The sequence below is a fragment of the Desmodus rotundus genome, chromosome 4, assembly GCF_022682495.2.
Source record: "Desmodus rotundus isolate HL8 chromosome 4, HLdesRot8A.1, whole genome shotgun sequence".
Taxonomy (NCBI): Eukaryota; Metazoa; Chordata; class Mammalia; order Chiroptera; family Phyllostomidae; genus Desmodus; species Desmodus rotundus.
This window is the reverse complement of record NC_071390.1, coordinates 67,050,962-67,073,577: the sequence shown is the minus strand read 5'-3', so window position 1 is coordinate 67,073,577 and position 22,616 is coordinate 67,050,962. Positions and strand designations below refer to the sequence as shown.

The following is a 22,616-nucleotide window of genomic DNA, read 5'->3' as shown; positions in this document are numbered from 1 at the left end:
AGTGTAGTCTAAAATGGAACTTGAAGAAAATTTTGGGGGCAATACAACAGTAGTTCTTGGAAGAAACTCAAAGGGAAAATCATAGCTAATGGAGATGTGCCCAGACTGGTGCACACGGACTCTCTGCAGGAGTTTTCTCCACTCTGGCCCTGCCCTGTGCACATTGCAGCTGGTCCTGGTGCCAGTGACTAGCCAGGGCCAACAGGAAGGCAAGACTAGAACCTCTGAGCACAAAGTGGCCTGGGTCATTCAGGTCAGTGATGTCAAATCTCACTTCACAACTTACTGCTCAGAGTAGAGTCAAACATTGCTGCCCCAACTTCTGTGTGGTCTGCTTATGGCTAGAAACCTACCTTCTCTTCTGTACTTTCCAGATTCTGTCTACAAATCTCTACTTATTTAAAAATTTAAGAGTAGTAAAAATAAATAGATATTAGTATGAAATGTTTTAGCTTACATTTCTTAGATTGATTAATCTATTTGGAGAAAGAAAAGCTAAACTAAAACAGCAGACTTCTGCCTTTAAGAAAAAAGATGTTTATACAGAAGTGGAAAATCAGGGTTTGGAATTATTTCCAATGAAATATAAAGTTAGAACAACCTAAAATTGGCAACTGGAATCAAAAGAAAGTTTAAGCCAAAAAAAATTACTTGGGAAGTTACAATATAAAGCCAGAAAATTCTGGAAGGCCCATTAAACATCCAGTTTCTTAAATCTGTTGTGTCTGCACATTTTTTTTTCTCTCTTTAGGAATTACTGTCTTAAATTACTGTATTTTTCCATGTGCAATGCGCACCCACATTTTTGACCTGAACTTCTAGGGAAAAAATCTTTCATTTTAATTTTTTAATTCAATTTTTATTTATTTATGTTTAGAAACAAAATTGATTATTGTATTCCAGGTATTACTTTGCATACAGATGTTGTTATTGTTTTCTATAGTTATACTTTTAAAGCATAAGCATAAATAAAAGAATTAAAAGCATTTATATAGAGATGGAATTAGTACTACTCATGTATAATGTACATCCTTATTTTTCCCTGAAAAATTTGGGCAAAAATTGCACATTTATACACAGCAAAATATGGTACTTCAGTCCATGAAAAGGTGCTTGTTTCCCAGGACTTAGAAAAGGTGGTTCTACAGTTTTCTGTATACTTTGTTCCATAATTCAACGGCTCTGTGGGTCAGTAATTTCTTCCTTGTGTCTAACCTAAATCCTCTTCACTGTGGGTTCAAACAGTTCTGAGAATGAGCTGAGCAGTCTCTGTTCCTCTGCTCTCAGCTCCGGTTCAGTTTCCTCAGAGGATATTCAAATACTTACCTTTTGATGACTTTACTCCGATCACTGTTGTAGAAGACAAAAAACTTGGAATATCCATTTTGGAAAAAGATCTCCAGGGCAATGTCCTATAAAGAGAAACCCATGTACTTATCCTGAAGTTTCCTGAATGGTGATACCCTCAGTCAACAGAGCTATTGGCAATAGGTCACTGGGTCTCTGTGTCAAGTGTGAAAGGATTTCAATCTAAAATGGAACCAGAGGATATGAAATGGAGACTCTCATGCATGCACCCTCAGAAGAATGGAACTTAAAAACTGAGAGACTGCTTTCTCATAAGTGTCTGATTTACAGAAGATTGAGACTTATCTCCTGACCAGTGAACATCCACCAGGTGGGGTGGGTCAGGGTCAGACTCAGAGATGGAGTGCTGCATCCAGTAACACAGTGTGGTCTTGCTTCTGTCTGGCTGCAATGGAGTTCTCAAAGTTCAGTTCACTGGGCTCCTGAGCAGAGGGAAAGTATTTGTAATGATTAGGCAAACCCCTGTCCTCTACAGGTGCACATAAGAGCCTCAGATTTTTTTTCTATAAACAGAAATATAAATAATGTGCAAATAGATGATGAATATAGAATCTATAGAGGCTGTGGCTTGCCCAGCGACCTTGAACGCCCATGCTCAGACCTCCTCCTGGGAGAATCCAGGGCTGGACACATGGTGGCCTTGTGCGCACAGCTCCCTGCCCCCCTGGTTGTTCACACAGCACTCCCAAATCTGGCTTCCACCACTCCAAGGTAACCAACCATCTAGAAACAGTCACTGTTTACTGGGAGAAAGAAGCTCACTTACTGATACCTATTTGCTACTATGTATTATCTGTGAGGTAGATATATAATCATTAAAAAATAATTTTGATTCTTAATATGTGCCTCCCAAATGTGCTAGGTCCTATATATGTAATGGTAGAAAAGACAAGGTGTGGTCCCCTGCTTACTAGAGGGAAACAAGAGCCCAGAGAGGTGTCCCATTGTGCCTAGGTAGCAGAGCTAAGGTCAGGACTAGGTCCATGCAGGCCACACTGCCCTGAACCTTCAGGGCAGGACCTTTGAAACTCATCCCTTTCTCATTCAACTCTTTGCAAAGAAGTGCAAGAAGATCAGGCAAAATGAGAACCAACACTCTGTGGGCAAAGTAGTGGAGTGGCAGGAAGAGAGAGAGAGCTGGTCAAATGCTAGCAGCTTGCTGGGCCTTTGTCATTTCTGATGTTTTTTAAAATAAGCCCCCACAGAAAGGCCTCCTTGAGTTGCAGTTTCAGAAAGTAATAAGGACACCTCAAGAGGATCACAGGCTAAATTACACAAGTGAAGAAATTTATGAATGAAAGGCATTCCTATTCTCTCCTTAGGGCCAAGCATTGCCCCCTGTTGGACTTTGCAGAACAAACACCCACAGAGAGGGTAGGGGGTGATGATCTGGCCCCTCTTGTCCTAAAGGGTGGATCCTGATCTTCCCCTGCTTGCTGCTCTGGAGGTCCCTGGGCATGAGTGCAGTTTTGCTATTGCAGAGGTTGGGCTGGTGAAGGTCAGATGTGTCTAAAGCCACTGGGAGCCCCACAGTTCTTCCTCCCTTTGCCACTGAGCTGATACTTCTAAGCCTTCTAAACTGAGAGATTTATACCTTAGGTGGGACCAGAACATTAGGTTGTGACTAGCTGACAGCAGAGCTCTGCCTCTGAAAGGAATCTTCTGTGTTTAGTATGTGGGTGAGTCCTTCGAAGACCCCCTGGACGAGGGTCTGCAACCCTTGCTGGAGGGAACAATCAGTACAACTCTAAACCGCTTGGTCCAGTAAATTACCAAGAGTTTGGAGATAGGTGAGACTGTGGGGAGGGTGGATGGAGGGTGGCAGCCAGCTGAGAGGTCCATGGGGTCAGAACAGGGCAAGGCAGACATGCACTCAACTCTCAGGCATCAGCTCTGCCCTGGGGCAATGGAGCTGTCCTGTCCTATATTCCTGAATATCCAAGGAAGATCTGGGCATGTCAAGGGGAAAATAAAGCAAACAGGCTGGATCCTACATGACCCAGAGCAACAAGCTCCTGATAGCCAAGTGGCAGGGGCTGGAATGAGAGTGAAGAAGTGAGAACCCTGAGCCAGGGGACCAGACCCAACATAAGCCAGGGGAATGTACAGGTGTGTCCCATAGGTCACTGGGCTATGCACAGGCAGGAAGGGGTCATGGGCATGTGTCCCTCACATTCAGATGGGGCATTGATGGCACCTGGACCACCAGTTGAATGACAAGATGGTCTTCCCCTTCCCCTTCCTGGGGCATACCTGCAGGAGAAAGCGTGCCTGCCGGAGCTCCCTGAGGTCACCATAGCTGTGGCGCTGGCATGAGTAATGGTCAGAGGACCTGTCTTTGCTGCACAGGTTGAAAATGAATGGATCACTGATGCTGAAAAGAAAATAAGACATGTAGTGAGAGGGTATTTAGTGGGCTTGTCCCCCTTCTGTCCCACAGCCCTCCCTGAGTTTCTGGGACATACTGGAGGTGCTACAGTCACTGTCGATCAGGGTGTCAGTACCCACTGACCTGATAAACCCTAAGCACCTGTCCTCATTAGCCTTGCCCTGAAGAGTAGGATGGGGCATCAGTCTCACCAGGTGAGGGGGCAGCAAGGGACAGCCTCCAGGACCGACAGTGGCACTGAATGGAGAGCAGAAGAGCACTCATGTAAAAAATTTCTCTCAGTACAGCGGTCCAAGTGGATTGAGGGGGTGGAGGAAGACTGAAGGAGATACCCTAGTCATATTTGGGGAAAGTTCAGGCTCTGAAAATAGGGCAGAAATATGACAAGATCCAATAAGAAAGTTCAAGTTAGGCATGCCCTCGGGCGGCATGCATCCTGGTACGGTGGCATCTAGGGTAGCGTGGGAGAAAGTCACAGAGAACACCAAGCCCCCACGAGGGTGTGCAGCAGTTCTGAGATGCCAGTGGGCTGGGAAACAATGACCACAGCCTCACCAATAGCCTCCAGAGCACATGCCCAGAGCCAGAGACCAGATACATGGCAGCAGAGGCCAGACCAGGGCTGCTCCCAGAATTGAATAACTCCCCATGGGAATAAAGGAAGAAGAAGAGTAGGGAGAATCAAAAGTTTGATTATTACTTATCCCAAAAAGAACAATTTCTGCACTGGAAGTAACTGAAATACTTTTAGATAACCACGTGAAGCTTTTACCACCAATAAAAAGTGGACTTGAGAAATAAAGTGACTTCAGTTATGGACAGTTACATTTCTGAATATCTGAGTTATGTGGTAATTTTAGATTGTATACATGACCACAGAAGCTCTGATAGAATGCTCTTTTAGGACCTGAGAAATGAAGGGCCTCAAAAGCCCCTCAGCCCCCAAGAAGCATGAATACCAATTACAGTCCAAAGAATCAAGAGCTGACAGACTCCCACACACCAGTACACAGTGGCATAATGGGTGAGAAGATTATGTTTCACCCCTTCCCCATCCCAGCTCCAACTATAGCCCTCACTGGCTAGCCTACAGATCATGATTCCAAGGGAAACCGAGAAACAGATCAGGCCCTCAGGCCAGGCCAGCAGAACTTCTTCAGCCAGTGGTCAGGTGTGGTGGTCTGGCACATGTCATGCTAACGGCTTGGACTTTTTACTGTGCTGAATGGCTACTGCTGGGTAGAAGGAAGGCTGCTCACAAGGGACACAGCTTGAGCCATTGTTTAGCCCCCTCCACAGCCAGACCTCAAGGGTATGGACTCCAGCCCTTTGCAGCTCCTCCTGCCTCTTCTTGGAACAATCCTCTCAGGCCTCCTGCTCTGATCCATGTTGCTATAGGACTGATCAAATACAAGTGTGGCTCTTATTCTGGATGCTTCTGCCCAGAGGCTTCAATTCAAACCTACTGCTGGCTGAGGCCTTTAGTTCATTATTAATGCTTCCCTCTGGGGCTAAGATCAGCTTCCTGTAAAGTTGTCTGACTCCCACTGAGGCCATAGAGGTAATTCTAGCTCCTACCCTTGGCTTAGGTCAAACAGCATCACAGGTGAAGGCACTGGTGAGAATGACAATGACAACTCCATTATCCAATTATTATTATCACCCAATATTCAATTATTGTCAGAAGTTATACCTAAAATTCATACCTAGAATCATTCACTAGATCACAAACTCTTTATCAGAGTCAGCCCACATCTGACTCACCTTTTTGTATCTATGGAGTCTATCACAGTGCCTGATACAAGACAGATTTTCAATGAGTATTTGATGAATTGAACTAAACAGAGAAATGATGCCTTAAAATGCTGACCAATAGGGAGGAAATATCTGATTAAAAGCATCCTCTTTCAAAGAGCTGATTGGATGGTTTAGATTTCCACCAAATTAACTTTTGAACTTGACTGACAATGTTATGATTTAAATTATTTCCCCCCAAAGAGATATTTTGAAGTCCCACCCACCAAATTCCTCACTATAGACTTTATTCAACAAAATGAACAAACAAGCAAAGTATAGCCAAAGACATTGAAATTGAGAACAGGCTGACTGATCAGAAGGGAGAGGGGAGGGAATAATGGGGAAAAGGGTGAAGGGTTTACAGGAACAATTATAAAGGACATATGGACAACAAAAAGGGGGGGAGTGGAAATGGGGGAGGGAGGTGGGGAGGGGTGGGGTGGTGGGGATGGGTGGGGGGAGAGGCAGAAAACTGTACTTAAACAAAAATTAAAAAAATTCTAAAAAAATAATAAAAATATAAAAAAATAAAAATAGGTAAATACCAGAGGTAATAAAATTAAAATGAAGTTATTAAGATAGTCCCTCATCCAGTATGACTAGTCTCCTTATGGGAAACTTGGACACAGAGATAGACATGCACTGAGGGAAGGTCATGTAAAGACACACAGAGAGAAGAGGGCTGTGTGACTGGAGTGATGTATCTACAAGCAAATGAACACAAGGATGGCCAGGAAACACCAGAGGCTAGAAGAGGCAAGGAAGGATCCTCCTCTAGAGCTGTAGAAGTGGAGTGGCCCCACCCATACTGCTGTCTGACTTCTCGCCTGCCTCCAGGACTGTGAGACATTAAATATCTATTTTTTAAAGCCACACAGCTTTTGGTATTTTGTTACAGCAGTCCTAGTAACCTAATAGAGTCATCCTATTCAGCTAAAAAGGGATACTGTGAAAACAAAATAAAACCTTCTAGAAAAGTTCTTAGTTTTTAAGGAAAGTTCCAAAGTGCCAACTCCAATCTCTGCTGGAGGATGTGCAGTGTTGTTCAGTTTATTTTGATATTTTTATGGTACATCAGAGAGCCTCTTTCAAGGTCTAATGCTCTCAACTGCACTCAATTTGAAGGCAGTCTTTTAGAGAAACATTTCAGGGTTGACTTAGCTTTATTTTTAACTGGCTTGTTTATGTATCTTCCTTAGTCTCCATGGTCAAAACAAGACTTGATCCCCATTGATCTGACATGATCTATAGCCTGTCTGTCTCTGAGAACTGCCTCCACATGAGTGCCGGCAGTTTCTTAGGGCAGTAGACAAGACCTCAGAGAGAAAGCACTGTCTGGGGTAACAAATACTTCTTTGAGGTATGGTGACTGAAATTACCTGTGAAATCCCCAAATGATATTCCAGGGTGTAATTTGCTCTCACTATACTCTTATATGCATTCTAGAAAAGTACATTTCCAGACATGGGAATCTCCCTTTTCATTCCAAATCAAGTGAATACATACAACCTGAAAACTGGGCTTCTATTAAAAGCACAGATAGAGTCAATTTGATCATTATTAGATGCAGCTCATAAAACAATTTTTTTAATTAATAAGGTCTTGTCTAACACTAACTGGATTTAACCCAGAGGTGAAGAGGGAAGCAATGGATTGTGCCAGGTATCACACATGCCTACCATGAATATAGGTATGGTAGAAAGCTTTCATCAGCTCTCAGAAAAGCAAGTCTGCAGACCCATTGTCCATATTGATCAGTATCAATAAAACATGAGCAATAAGATGAGATGTGTGTGCCAAGTATTAATTATGCTCTTCTGCCTTGGAAAAGCACAGAGGACTCCCAGCAATCGGTAAACATTTGGTATGAATAAAAGATGAAAACTAGCAGAGAGAAAAATGCCAAGCATTTTAAAGCAAATCTAAATCAAAGGAGGGTGGGCTGACATCTACTTTTCCACACTCCTTAAACTCCTGCTTCCTGACATAGGCTGGAAATAATATGGCAACTGAGAATAAAAATTCTTAGTTATTGGCAGGTAAGACTCTGACTCCTCTGTCAATAGTCTAAAATAGTTCTCAAAGTGTGGCCCCCAGACCAGTAGCAGCAGCAGCAGCAGCAGCAAAGAACTTGTTAAAATCCCAGTCCCTACCCCAGGTCTGCCAAATTAGAAACTGGGGTAAAAGTGAGTCCCAAAAGTCTATTTTAACAAGGCTTCCAGGCGATTCAGTGTAAGTTAATTTGAGAAACACTGGACTAACAGGTCATCATTTGAGCCTTGGCTAACCAGAAAAGTCCAGGCTCATTTCTGGATGAAGAAATCCTCATCCAAATCCTTTCAAAAGCAGTGATCAACTGAAAACATACAACTTAACAACCTAACTTCTAGCAAAATTGCAAACATAGTCAATTTGATTTTGAATGGCTTATAGTCTATAAGCACAAGAGAATTAATCAATTCTCTTAATCAATTAAGCACAAGAGCTTGATTGAACCAAAATAGACCAAATACATTTGATCATAAAAAGTAACCTTGGAATTTCCTGCCAGAGACCTCTGGTGTTAAAGTTGGTGTAAAGTAACTCTTCAAATTTCTACTCAAATCCTTCAAGATTCAAATCTTAGCCTACTTCCTTTTGCCGTCTCTCCAAGTGTGACCTCCAAAGAATCCTCCCATAACACATATTTTGTCGGATGATGTTAGTGTGCTCCCAACTCTTTCCAAAGGAACCTCCCATGCTGCTGTTTGCACTTGCTGGGCATGAAAGGGCAGTGCCTGATGTCTTACATAATAATGAATAATCAACAAGTTGTTGAATGAGTAAGCTGATGGGACTGGCTTCTACTACCCAAATAACCTAAGAAATGACCCCTTTGTTCTGTGGTGGACTCCACATCGGGAGAGGCATGAGAAGCTGTCACACTGTTATCCATTCCAGATTTTAGCTTTGGGGAACCAGAGTCAAGGAAGCCTGTGTTTTAAGTTTCTTTTTTCTTTCTTCTTTCCTCTTTCTTTCTTTCTTTCTTTCTTTCTTTCTTTCTTTCTTTCTTTCTTTCTTTCTTTCTTTCTTTCTTCCTTCCTTCCTTCCTTCCTTCCTTCCTTCCTTCCTTCCTTCCTTCCTTCCTTCCTTCTTCCTTCCTTCCTTTCTTTCTTTCTTTTCTTTCTTTTCTTTCTTTCTTTCTTTCTTTCTTTCTTTTTTTTTTGTCATGGTTCATTTCAGGCCCAAACCTACATCCATAGTAAGAGCAAAGTGGGAGGGATAGCAGTGAGAGTAGCTGAGAAGGAAGATTGGGGCTCAGAGGAGAATCTGCTGGAGGAAGTGGAGACTCACTTGGATAAGCAGTGGCGGGTGCAGTAGACATCACCCACAGGAGAGAGTGTGAAGTTCTCGCAGATGTAGAAGTGCTGGTGGCCAAAGAGCAGGAGCCCTTCGGAGACTATGTGGCCTTGTACAATCACCAGGGTGTACTTCTGTGTCACCTGGAGGGAGAGAGCACCAGAGTCAGGCCATGGGCAAGTGAAGCATGTCTGTCATTTTTATGAAGGGTAGGAGGGCAGTGACTGGTCACCCACTGGGCACTTGGAGGTAAGAGTAGCACTTATAAGAATATCAGCCACTGTCTCAGAGCTACACTGCTTTTCATAGTGTAAGTGGCTCTTCTATACCCAACAACCTGTTTAGTTACTTGATGTACTTACTACCCATGGCTACCTCCATCCTCATTGGAGACTTCATCACAGCACCACTTCTCCCTCTGTCCAGTCCTGTAACCCTCACTCCCAATAAGCTTCCTGGCTCAGAGTTGGCTTTCCAGGGAGCCCTTTCCTGGGACCATGCCTTGGTGTGACCCAGACATGAAGTAAGGACTTAGTGGGTCTGTACATGGAATAAATTTCTGAAGAAATAAGTGTGGGAATAAATAAATTCTAGATGATAGCCCAAATGGACCAAGAATAATTCAAAGGACAACATTTTCTCAGGATAATAATGGGCTAATTCCTGTTACACAAAAGAGGAACTGACATTTTCTGACTACCTACCATATGATGATTGTAAATATTTTACACACTAACCAATATAATTTTTACAATTGGGCAAGGGAGGTTTTACTACTCTAATTTAGAAATAAAAATTAAAAAGAGGTTCCAGAGATACGACTCTCATGAAAGATTGAAGCTAAGTTCCCTGCTCACCATTGGGGGCAAGGATGAGGGCACAGCAGTGAAACCAGTAGAGCAGGCCCCGAGTGAGTCGTCCAACTTCCATGTCAAATGGGATTAGTCAAAGTGAGAGCCAGGGTCGCCAAGGGCTTGTTCCAAGATACTACTCATCACTAAAATCCAGGATAAGTCATTACTGAACTATTTTTCCTAACTGAGGATGAGCCAAGGGTCTTACTTAGTTCCTGTAACCCAAGTTGGTGCAGGCAGCTGGCTCCTGGCCTCTCCTGCATCTACTGGAGTAGGCCCTAAAATCACCCTCAGAGGCACTTTCAACATGGACTGATTTACAATTTCATTCATTGGGTCAGACATTTTTCAATTCAACAGTTATGGATTCAGCATCACCTACATGCCAGGCCCTGAGCCAGGCTTTGGGCATACAGGGAGGAACAAGATAAGCAAGAATCCAATCCCCTTGGGACTTAAAGTCCAGTAGAGGTAGATGAATAGTAGACAAACATGTTAACCATAAACAATTACAAATTGTGATATGTGCTGAGAGGAAAAAGAAAAACAGGGTGATAATAAGGCAGAGCGAAACTTGTAGGCATTATTTTAGAAAAACCCTGAGAATTGAAGGGTGAAAATGTGACAGCATGAAAAGCTGGGAGAAAAGATTTCAGGGAAAAGGAAGGTTGGTTCAAAGCCTAGAGGCAGGGAGGAGAGAGAAGAGATCAGTATGACTGACACAAAGTTGGAAAGTAGGAGTGCTCAGAACAGAGGGCCTTAGATGCCTTGGTAGGGCTATTGGGTTTTATTCTGGTTACAATAGAAAGCCAAGGAATGGTCATTTCTCAAAGATGACACTGGCTGCTGGCTGGATAGTAGGTTGGAACGAGCCAAGAGTGGCAGGAGGGTGAGGATGTGGCCACCTCAGTAGTCCTGTTGAGGGGTGATGGCTTTGGATGGGGTGGCAGAGGGAAGTGGGAGGACAGGGAGACATAACTGAATCTAAACAAGAAGATGTAGAATTGACAGGAACTACTACTAGTGAAGCTGTGGAAAATAAAAATGAAAAAAAAGGAAGCATTGAGTATAAAGGAATCATTAAACATTGAGATTGAGGCATCGAGTGAAGTCCCCCAGCCTTGCCCAGAGGCAGCCACCATAACCATGCTCTTATATCAAGAGGTGCCAGATATGTACCCCCAAATATGCCACCTTGGCATGGGAATTATTTTGAGTTAAAGACACTTGAAAAATAAGGTACAAGTAAGGTACTTGCACCTCTCCTTTTCTTCTTAAAAGCAGGCAACAAAACTCCCATATGAAAGATGGCCACCCTATGTCAGGAGGAAAAAAACATTCTTATCACCAGAGATAAGGAGCCAAGACTGAAAGAAATCTATACAAACAAACCTTAGTAAACTAACCCTTATCTTCCTTTAGCCTCCCTATATATTTTAGTTGCTTTTTCACAATTACTACTCTTTGTTCAGCCTAGTATATAAACTCTTAAACCTAACCACCTTTAAGGTCTTCATTTCCCCATGAAGGCTACCATGTACATGTGAAAATAAAATCTCCTGTTTTCCTGTTAATCTGTATTCTGTCAACTCAATTCTCAGGCCTAGCTGGACACTCTAATAAGAGGGTATAGGGGAGACTTTGCTTTTCCTATAATATATCCTTCTGAAGGCATTCTATGAATAACACATAAACCTGTTTTATACATAGTCTCTTTGTTTACACAAATAGCATATTCTTATACTTACTGTTTTGCATCTAGTTTTTTTTTTCCTTTAACAGTCCATCTTGGAGACCCTTCCAAGTCACTTCTTATAGAATTGTCCCACCCTTATTAATAGGTGCAGACCATTCACTTGCATAGTTGTACTATGAGTTATTGGCGCAATTCCCTCTTAATTAGCATTGTTTTCAAATGTTTTGACATGACAAATGATATTGCAGTGACCATTCTGGACATATGCCCCTCTGAATACACAAGTAAATCTGTAGGTTAAATTCCTAGAAATAGAATTTCCGGTCCAAGGTGTGGGTATTTTAAACTCTGATAACTATTGCCAGATTGCCCCCTCACAGGTGGCACCAGTTCATACTCCCATCAGCACTGTTAGGAGGGCTATGCCAGGTTGTTCAAACTTTTTTTCAAGTTCACCTGGTGAGATGTGGAATGGCAGCACCAGTCTGGCCTATGTACTTCCAAAATCCCTCCCTCCACAGGGGGTCCCACCTTCACCCAACCCCTGGGGTCCCAACAGCAGGGACTGGAGCACATTCTCACAGTGTTCTGGTGCTTTCCTTTGGGAAGAACTAAGTAACAATGAGAACAAACCAAATTATAAGGAAAATGTCTAGGGAGAACAGGGTTAATAGCTTAAACATTGATTCTGCTAGAAAAGAATGGCATTTTAAAAACTGGCAAATGAACCCAAGTGAACTATTACCCCCTCTTCCATTTAAATCAGCCCTGGGAGGGCCCCAGCCCCAGTTTACTCATGCTTAAGAAATTTCTTATGCCCTGAGTCTATTGATCATTGTAGAAAGAGTGGAACTTCTGCTTTATAAGTAGAATTTCTTTAAGATCAGCTGGATGAGACATTATCACACCTGATAGGCGAATGACTAAGATGTGCTAACACCTGGACCTGTGTGTAAGGAACTGTTTGTCTGGAAATCCCCAAAATGCTAGAGCTGAAGTTAAAGGGGCATTCCATGGAAGCCCGTGACAGTAGGTCCTGCAGGAGTCAGGCCTCGGGGTGCACATCTGCAAAAAGGGAAGATGAGCAGCAGGTGCTCAAATTTTTTCCCATGCTATTCACCTGCAATTGAGTGCAACACTGGTATCATCAATGGGAAAATAGAGGTGCAGAGCTGTCATATGAGGTATGCAGAACAGAGCTAATATGTCCATTCACTTATATTTGTGCAAAATCTACCACAGAGAATGCTTTAGCCTGCTCACATGTAGCATGCATGCCTTTCTGTACATCTCCTGCTTGCCTACACTCTGCTGTCGATACAGTCTCCTATAATGGCATATGGAATGAGGATGCTCCTTTTTCAAAAATGCACAGATTGCTGAGGAGAAGTTCAGTATCAAAATGGAGAGAAACTATATGAATTACATTTATATTGGCTACCTATGCAGTGCGGCATCTATTCTTGTTACCTTGAACATTTTTACATGAAGCATTCTGTCACATTAGTAATCAATAAAAGTATATTAAAATGATAAGGACATACTGTGTTTTATATACTGATTTGGCAAATCTGAGAAGACAGTGTGAGGATCTCTGCATCAGCTCATCTCTTTAGGCAGATACAGAGCAGGAAAGCCCCCTGCCTGCCTGTACATGCCACTGCCACAAGCAAACCCACTATCAGGCCTGCCTCTAGCCCTGCCTCGTGGAGGAGACTAGGTGGGAAAGCATGGAAACTGCCCCAGCACACAGCAAACGTTTTACAGTTCTGAAGACGGTTCAAAGCGCAGTGTTTAGCCTAAGCTGCATTTACTAAGGATCTGCTTGATGGTGACTAACTGAAACTGAAACTCGTTTCTAGCTGGGGCAGCTCTGAATACTGTAAAACCTGGACTTGTGAATCTTAGGCATTTATTCAAAGAGTTGATATGTATAAGAATCAGATGGATGCTTGTTGAAGTTCATATTCCCAGGCCACATCCCCAGAGGTTCCCATTTAGTAGGTGCAGATCAGGCCCTGGAATATGCATTTTAATAGACCGCCCAGATGATTTGGATGTAGGTTATCAGAAGACTATACTTTGAGAAACTGACCCATGAACACCTGTGAGGCTATGAAAGCATATTTCTCATCACTCATTCATTTGTTAATGCATTCCTTTAACAGATAATTATTGAATGTTTGGTGTGGGCCCCACACACTGTTAAGCACAAAGGGAAATGAAGCCTTCATGGTGCTCATTGTCTAACAGGAGAGATGGAAGAGTATAGACTGTCCTGGCACAGCATGGCAGGGATGCTGTGGGCACTCTGGGGATACAGAGCAGGAAGCATGGCCAGACAAGGGTGAGAGAAGGGGCAGGAGTGACACCAGATAAGTGGTTCTCACAGACGTGATCCCAAGGTGGGGTAAGGAGTTAAGAAGATAAATACAGGGAGGAGCAGTCCAGGGCATTAAGTCTAGAGCCAGAAGGACATGTTTGGAGATTACAAGTAATTCTGTATAATTAGAGCATAAAATCTGGGGTGTGTGCATTTGTGTGCATGTTTGTGTACATAAAGGTGAGGGAGGCCAGTCCAGAGAAGGGCAGGGCCAGCTCAGAAGTGGTCTTGTGCACAGAATATGCCAAAGAGAGTCTCAAAAGGTATTAAGTAGGGATGACATGTGCAACTCTATGTTTTAGAAAGTCAGTCATGGCAATTCACACAGAGAAGAAGTTAAAATCTGGAAAGGTTAGCACACTTCTTCACCTTCTACACACAAAAAATGCTGGAAAGAACTTGGCGCTGCACTTTGCTGTCCAGAGCAAAACTCTCCCCCTTTGAGATGATTTCATTCCACCAAGGTCTAATATTTCACACCGAGTTTGTATAAAAAATAACTACTGTTTAGTTTTTATTTTTTTAATTAAACATTTTTTCTTATTGTTCAATTTTTAGTGTTTAATGTACTTAATGAGAACACTGGTAGCGAAAATAACCCTTACTCGACTTCTGACTGGACTGGGTCTGAGCCTCACCTCTCAGAGCCTCTGCATGGAAGGCACAAGGGACTGTCCCCAACACCACAGTGGCTGACTCAGGCTTACCATGAACACACATTAAACAAACCACTCTCCACGTCAAGTGGAACTGTTGGGAGAGAAATGTGTTTGTGGTTTGGGGAATCATTAATCAATGACACCATGGTGACACAGAATAATTACTGTCCCAGGAACATTGCTGGAGGCAATCAAAGCTCCCTCGTGCACACAGAGAAGTGACTTAAATACTACCATCCTGCAGCTCCAGGCCACCTGCTTCCCCAGAGGCCTTCTGTGGGTGGGCCATCCAGAAGCCTGAAAGGCTGTTACACCCTGGAGTCCCCTGTGCTGTGCATGGCAAAAGCCAGGAAAGGAGGTATTTCTGAGATGGCAGGAGACGAGGAGCCAGGGCTGCCTTCCCACCTTATCTCTGGCCACTGGAAGGTAGATGCTCCTAGGCTTTCTGAGAATGAGATACACCCACCACCCACACCACCTTGTTGGTGTGCTTTTCGTTAGAGAAAGCACAAGACCTCAGGCTTTATGAAGATACCTGAATTAGGGGAATTCCCAGCTTGTATCCAATACTTGCTACAAAATGTCTTAACACAAGCAGAAAGTATCAGCCCGGGAAATGCAGAAAACACCTCCCTACACATACACATACACACACCCCTGCTGCACACAAACTTTCTGTACCTTTGTTTGAACACATTCATGATTCAAAGGTCACTGCAATAATCCTTCAACTTCTAGATCTATCCTGACAAAAAGTATAGTGGACAGGGACGACAGCCATAGCAAACCAGTGCTAAGGCATTTGCAGGCAAACAGGTTGGCATATGCTTGGCATGCTGTGTCCCAGGCAGAGATGCCATGTGTGCTGAGGGACCTGGAGGGCCACCTGCTAATGAAAGGTTATAGAGGAAGCACTGTAGGGCCTGGAGCCAACATTCCCAAGCCCAACATAGGAGGGTTGTTGAAGGACAGGGTGGTGGAGAGTTTATTTAACTTGCCCAGTACAGTAGGCTGGGAGATAGCAGAGAGAGTGGAAAATCATGTGAACTTAGAGTAAGACAGGCCTGAGATGAAATCCCAGCAATTCCAGTCAGTAGCCTGCCCAGGCTGTTTTTGCCATCTTTGAAATGGAAATGGAAAGCCTCCATTGCAGGACCATGGTGAGATCAGAGGACATGTCTTATGAAGAGCACACAGAGCAGGGGTTCCAGGTGTCTGGCTACTGACATTTTTGCCAATGATGGCAACAAACAGAGTGGAATGATGCTTTCAGTCTCTCTGAGCACCTTCCCGGTGCCAAGCTGCCCCCTGGAACTAACTGCTGGCTACTGCTTCTCTAGTAACAGTGGTGGTGGAGTTGCCATGGTGACCAGCCTTTGCCAAGCTATGTCCCACCTGCTCCCAGAGAGGCTCCCCTGTGAGACAGGCCTACCCAGTACTTGCTTCCTCTTGACCAGAGTCCCCAGGCACTCAAGGGCAGACCCAAGTTGAAGCTGTAAGCAGGTTGCCCACTCTTCAAGCCCCCACCCTGCCCTTCTGCATACCCACTGGTTCCCTGCCCATGGCTTCCTTACCTAGCTATGCTTTCCAGATCTTCTCAGAGCATAAATGCTGTATGTCATGAAAGAGAGAGACAAGGCTGAACCCAAGCCTGTCCCTGCCTTTAAAAAAATTACAGTCAGACTCAGAAATAATTATAGAGCCATGCAATGAGAGAGATGCTGGCAGCAGAGTGAGCGGGGTGCTGTGGAAAGCACAGGGTGCTGTGGAAAGTCCAGGGCTCTGAGTGCATTATGGATGGGGACACCAGGACAGGCTCACTCAGGCAGGAGGCCTCAGCTGCAGGGGGGTGGTTAGCAGGTGGGCATCAGGCTGTGAGAATCTGAGTGGTGCAATGTACAGGGCCTGATTACACAGGCCTCATTAGCTCACCAGTCAGCTGGGATTGATCCACAAAGAGTTCTCTACTCTAGATATGACTCCTGTCTTCTGACCTAAGGATGTTCTTGAGCTCTGGGGCCTACCTCCCTGCACTTCTCCATACATCATGCTTTAAACTCAGGGGGCTCCTCGGTTTAAGCACACATCAATCCACACCCCAAACCCAGCAAATTCCCTCTTTTCCATAAAATGTTGCATTTTGGAAGAGGCACAGAACTCCTAGAGGAGCCCCATCCCAGCAGGTCAGGCCTCTCATGGGTCCTACTCTGACCCACTGTTTCATCATCCATCATCTCAGAAGGACAACAGGCCCATTTAGACTCCTGGGTCCCCCATTCTGCCCAAGCTTTCACCACAGCATTTCCCTAACCCCTGAAGTTCCTTGCCTCACCAGAGCACCCAGAGGCTGGCTGGGAACAGGTTTGAATTAGAGTACTTCATTGTTTGCACTGACAGGACTTTTCCTACTTCCTCAGAGCCATGATCTAGATACCAGGGTTTGTACCCCACTCCTCCTTCCTTCTTGGAGAGAACAAATCCTAAGGGACTATTAAAAAAAGAGCAACAGCCACAGTGACCAACAGCAGACACAACCCACTGAGTTCTCACCCAATGCTGGGCACAGAGTTTTGGGCAGGAATACGCAGCATTTCTTTGATCTTTGACCCAAAGTGATGAGTGAGAGTATAGTCCCATTTTAAAAATAAATGAAATGAGGCTCAGGAGTGGTTCTGCTACTTATCCCAAAGTCACTGGACGTATTAGTGGTGGAGGTACAATTAGGCAGGTCGGGTCTATAGAGCAATTGCCTATGGCATCTGCACACCTACCCCAGGGAGCCTGTTCCCTATGGCCTTGGCCTTCTCTTTCCATACTTGCTTCTTTAGGGAGCAGGTGTGTCTGGTGGCTCAGTTCCTCTGAGAGTGGAGAAACTCAGACTGAATCAGGAAACAATATCTCCCACAATTTACCAGGAAACCAGAGGTAGCATGTACAACCCAATGAAAGGAATGAAAACAACTTGTGAAAAAAACACAGGTTGAGACAATAGCAAAAATCACCTTGCCCTTGAAGCTGCTCAGTCTCCTGTTCAGGGGGCTGACACTCATTTGAGTCCCCACCTCAGGTTGGCCCCTTCCGGCAAGCAAGGGGACACCAGTGCTAGATGAAAGCAGGACAACTCCTGTTCTCTGCCCCTGATGGCTTCTGCTTACTCCTGTCTGCACAGCCTGGCATTCCTGCTACCACAACAAGCCACGCATGGCACTTCTGACAGCTTCCTGCTGTGCAACATGGAGACCAAGTAAGACTGAAGTTTAAGTACAAGACAGGGGCGGATGGGAGAACAGCTTCTTCCTGGTTCTGTCCTGCCTCTCAGGAGCTGAGAAAGTAAGTCACCTGTGGACTTCAGGCTCTTGCTCCCCCAGCAAGGCCCCTGAGGGGAATGTCACTGGATGAGACAATTAGCAAAAACAAGACTTTCTGAGACCAGCACAAGTACCATCTGCTACACAGTTGGGGCTGAGACTAGTTCTTGGTTGTGACTATAAACTCCAGACCTTGCCCATAGCCCAGCCCAGTCAGGGCTGGAACCAGTAGGCAGGCTTTGGGAACCTCATGGGAACTGGGCCATCTGCAGAAGTTCTCCTTGGAAGAGCAAGGAAAAAGAACATGGAAGAGGACCTGGGATATGGACACTGAGTGACAGCAAATGTGGCAGGCAGTATTCCAAAGATGTCCTGCAAGAGCCTCCTTCCTGGTTACCCCATCAAACACTCACCTAGGCAGTGCTTAAAGGGACTTGGAAGGTGAAATTAAGGTTATGAATCAATGGGCCTTAACATAGGGAGATTATTCTGGATTATGTGGAGGATCCAATGTAATATCATGAGCCCTTTGCATCAGAAGAGGAAGGCAGAAGTGTAGGTAGGAGAGATGCAATGGAACGGTGAGGTGGAGGGACATGGGGCAGAAGAGGGTCAGAGAGATTGGAAGGGTAAGAAGGACTCCACCTGCTAAAGCCTGCTCTGAACATGGAGGGAGGGGTCCACAAGGCAAAGGGTGTGGATGGCCTTTAGAAGCTAAGCATTAGCCCTGTTTGGCAGCAGGCCAAGAAATTGGGACATCAGTCCTACAGAAATATGGACCTGAATTCTGCCAACACCTGAATGAGCCAGGAAACAAATTCATTCCCAGAGCCTCTAGAAAGAAATGCGTCCCTGCCAATGCTTCAGCTTCATCCCTGTGAGACTCTAAGCAGAGAACCAGCTGAGACATGTTGTATCAGACTTTTAAGATTATAAATGTATGTTGTTTTCAGTCACTATATTTACAATAATTTGTTTAGGCGGCAGTAGAAAATTAACATGCCAAACTAAACCAAAGCATTGCCATTGATGTCTTCTTATCAAAACAATGAAAAGATCCAATATGGAACAACAAATAATCCAACTTTTCCTTACCCTCTCAGGCAGGACTTGAGATCTGTTTAATATGTATTCTTCATGTCAGGGTGTTTTATCTTGGCACTATGGACATTTTGGGCTCAATAATGATTTCCTGGTAGAGGGTGGGGCTCTCCTGAGCTTTGTAGGATGTTTGGCAGATCCCTGGCCTCTGTCCAAAAGATGCCAGAAGCACCCATGACCCCAAGTTACAACAACTAAAAATGTCTCCAGATGTTGGCAAATATCTTCCAGGGGTAAAATTGCCCCCGGTTGAGAATCACTGTTTTATATAATCCTTTAAGGTTAAGACAAAGAAAAGTTATTATAGTAAGAAAGCATTGATCTCAGCTGTGTCTTTTCAGTTTACTAAACATTTATTAAATATCCATTTACCTATATGAACATATTAACATATGACACATCCAATCTGTTATCTGCTGTTAGCTCTCAGCAGCTATGGATACTATATATACATACACACATATATATTTATATGTATATGTGTTTCACATATATTTTAAAACCTACTTTTAAATTTTTATAGTAAACGTATATTACTTCCATAATCACAATAAAATGAATATAGATTTAATAAATCTTCATTCATTAGCATTTACTGAATGACTTCCCTAGGCAGTGAGAGAGGCAGACAGGTGATATGGTGACGGTTGGCCTGGGTGCCAAGATCATGGATAGGAGGTGACGCAGAAAGCAGTGGAGACAGCAACAAAGAAGAGACCAGTTTTCCAGGTCTCAGAGCAGGCAGTGGTCAAGATCAGCAACCCAAGTACCCATCAATAGATGAATGGATAAAAAAGCCGTGGTACATATATGTAATGGAATATTACTCAGCCATAAAAAATGAATGAAATCTCCCTCCCCTGCCAAAAAAGGTATGAGCAGCACCGAGAGAGACCTGGTTGCTTGAACTCTCAGGGAGGGCAATAAGGACGAAGTGGTAAACCCACATCAACTGTGGGCACCAGCTGGGGAGAGCTGAGAGTTCGGCTGTGTCTGGCCCTGACCCAGATGGTCCCGGTCTAGCTGGAGAGGTGGGCTGTGTGAGAAGACAGGCCCTTGTATGGAGCAGAAGGATTGAGCAGGAGGATTTTCTCAAAAAGAAAAGACACTCTGCACAGTTTGGGGAATTCTCCAGCAGCAGCTCCAGTCTCCTCTCTACAATTAGGCAGGTACAATTAGGCAGGTCGGGTCTACATAGCAATCGCCTATGGCATCTGCACACCTACCCCAGGGAGCCTCTTCCTGCAGGGGTGTGGGGTCATAGAGCCCAAATCCGAAGGACCAGGGAGATTGCTCACCTTGGAGGGCCTCCGGGCACACATCTGACGCATCAGGGAGAGTGAGCACCTTGGGGGCACCTGAGACCACATCCAAGGCACCAGGGAGAGTGCGCACCATGGAAGGCCCCACATGTGCACCTATAGCCCCGAGGAGGGTGAGTGCCTCAACCATTGGATCCAGGGGCTGCTGGAGAGCTGGGCTAGTGGCTGCCCAAGTGCTGGTTGGGAAAGGAGAAGAGCTAAACTAAGCCCCCTGAGCCTGATACAGCCATAAAGGCCAGTAAAACTGGCCAAGCCAGTTTGAAGCCAGCAGGAGGCTTTTTTTAAAGTAATTCTTTATTATTATTATTATTTATTATTATTATTATTTTTCTTTTAACAGCTTCTTCCTCTCTTTCCTTCGTTCTTGGTCTACTCCTTCTTTCTTTCCCTTTATATCTCTTCTTCCTTCCTTCTTCTTTATTTTTTTTTTAAATTCCCACAGGTGAGACAATAAAACCTGGAACTGTGAAAAGACCAGAGTTGGACCTAAAGAGGGGGCATCCCAAAAGCTGAGACAGTGAAACAAATTTCACTTTGCTTCTCCAGAGAACTTGCAAGTTATTGTATTATTATTTTTTCATTATTCTTACATTACTCATTTTATTAGTATTTTTGTATTTCTCTTCTTTCTGTTTAGTCTTCTTTGCTTGAAGGGTTAATTTGCATTGTTTGACTGGTTTCCCCTTGTTCTCTCTTTCATAGTGTATTGTTAATTAACTGCCTTTCACTTCACTTGTGTTCCATTGACACACGACTCTAGGACCTATATTCCCTATTCTAGTTATCCAGATCACATAGATTACGTCATATGATTGTTGCTCCATTACTATTGTAAATAATAGCTGTTCCATACATTTGTAAATACCACACAGAACCCCTCTCAGATATCAGTCCACTTCACTCTTTCCTGAAATTTATTACTGGTGTGGTTAACTCTATCTTCTCACACTTTATACCTATTTTCTACCCTTTAATCTCACTTTACCTCATAATCTGACCTCCCACAAGCTCATAGCTTCCTAGATCCAACTCACAATCCTTCTCCCCTGCCCCTGCAACAAGAGTCTTATCTTCTTTCCACACTTTCTAAAAAGTGGCTAGGTGGGTGAATTATCACAGTTAACACTATACATATCCAAAGGGTTGCCTATCTCTTCTCTAAGGGCTTGTGCTTTAAATATCATAGAATATACTCCTGCTCTCTTAAACCATTTTGCCTTCCCCCTACAACCTATACAAAAAAGAGTAGGTAGAAGCTGTGAACACCAGCATACCTCCTGAAAGAGGAAACCCACCAAAAAAGGAACCAACAACAGCTAAGAAAAGAAGAAGGTGAAGAAGGGAGTGGAAGTCACACTAACTCAACCCAGGACCTATCTGGAAATACAACTAAACAATGGAGAAATTACCCAGAACAAGCAACTAAACGAGAGCAAGAGAAAAGCCTCAACACCTTGTATACATGGAAGAACAAGCACCAACACAACATGCCCACACCTGCACAACAGAAAACAAGAGGTGGTGGACAGACTGACCCTCAGATAATCACCTGGTGGGAAGGACCCACCAAAGAAAGGCCCAACAACAACCAAAACACAAAGACATACACAGAGCCAACATAACTCACAGCCTGAGATCAGTAAGCTGGGGAGATCAGGGAGACTGTACCACTGAATCTCACAGGTATTCTACCACAGAAGTTTACACCATAAATCCAGGGGGTCAAAACAGAGCAACTTAAGAAGCAGAGGCTAACAGGAAGAGTCTCACAAACAATGGGAAGACAAAGAAACAATCCCCAAATGAAAGGAAAGGAGGAAGTCTCAGAAACAATGCTAAATGAAAAAGAGGCAAGTCAACTATCAGCTATTGAGTTCAAAGCAATGATTATCAGGAAACTCAATGAGCTCACAGAGAATTACCAAAAACTACAGGGAAACTACAATGAACTCACTGCAAACTATATCAATATGAAAAAGGAAATAGAAACCATCAACAAGGGCCAAGAGGAAATGAAAAATTCAAATTCCAAACTGATGAACAAAGTAGAAGGAATCAAAATCAGGCTTGGTGAAGCAGAGGATTGGACCAGTGAACTGGGGGACAAGGTACAAAAAAACACCCAGAATGAGCAAGAAAAGGAAAAGAGGCTCAGAAAGAATGAAGAGGGGTTAAGGGAAATGCAGGACAACATGAAATGTAATAACATCCATATCATAGGGATACCAGAAGGAGAAGAAGAAGAGCAAGGGATAGAAAACCTGTTTGAAAAAGTCATGATGGAAAATTTCCCTAATTTGGTGAAAGAAAAAGTCACACAGATTCAGGAAACAGAGAGAGTCCCAATCAAGAGGAACCCAAACAGGCCCAATTCAAGACCCATCATAATCAAAATGGCAA

At 43.9% G+C, this 22,616-nt stretch overlaps 1 protein-coding gene across 3 annotated transcripts in view; it reads right to left on the bottom strand.

The window, feature by feature from the left end:
* WDFY4 (WDFY family member 4) overlaps positions 1-22,616 on the bottom strand; it is a 353,171-nt gene that overhangs the window by 85,103 nt on the left and 245,452 nt on the right. For all 3 annotated transcript variants that reach the window (XR_008426691.2, XM_045196058.2, XM_053922799.1), the window contains exons 44-46: positions 8,888-9,036; positions 3,622-3,742; positions 1,327-1,412 (exon numbers count right to left, since the gene is read on the bottom strand). Coding sequence is in view for 2 of the 3 variants with exons in the window: in XM_045196058.2 (XP_045051993.2) it covers positions 1,327-1,412; positions 3,622-3,742; positions 8,888-9,036 (356 nt within the window). In the remaining variant the exon portion in view is untranslated. The remainder of the gene's footprint in view (positions 1-1,326; positions 1,413-3,621; positions 3,743-8,887; positions 9,037-22,616) is intronic.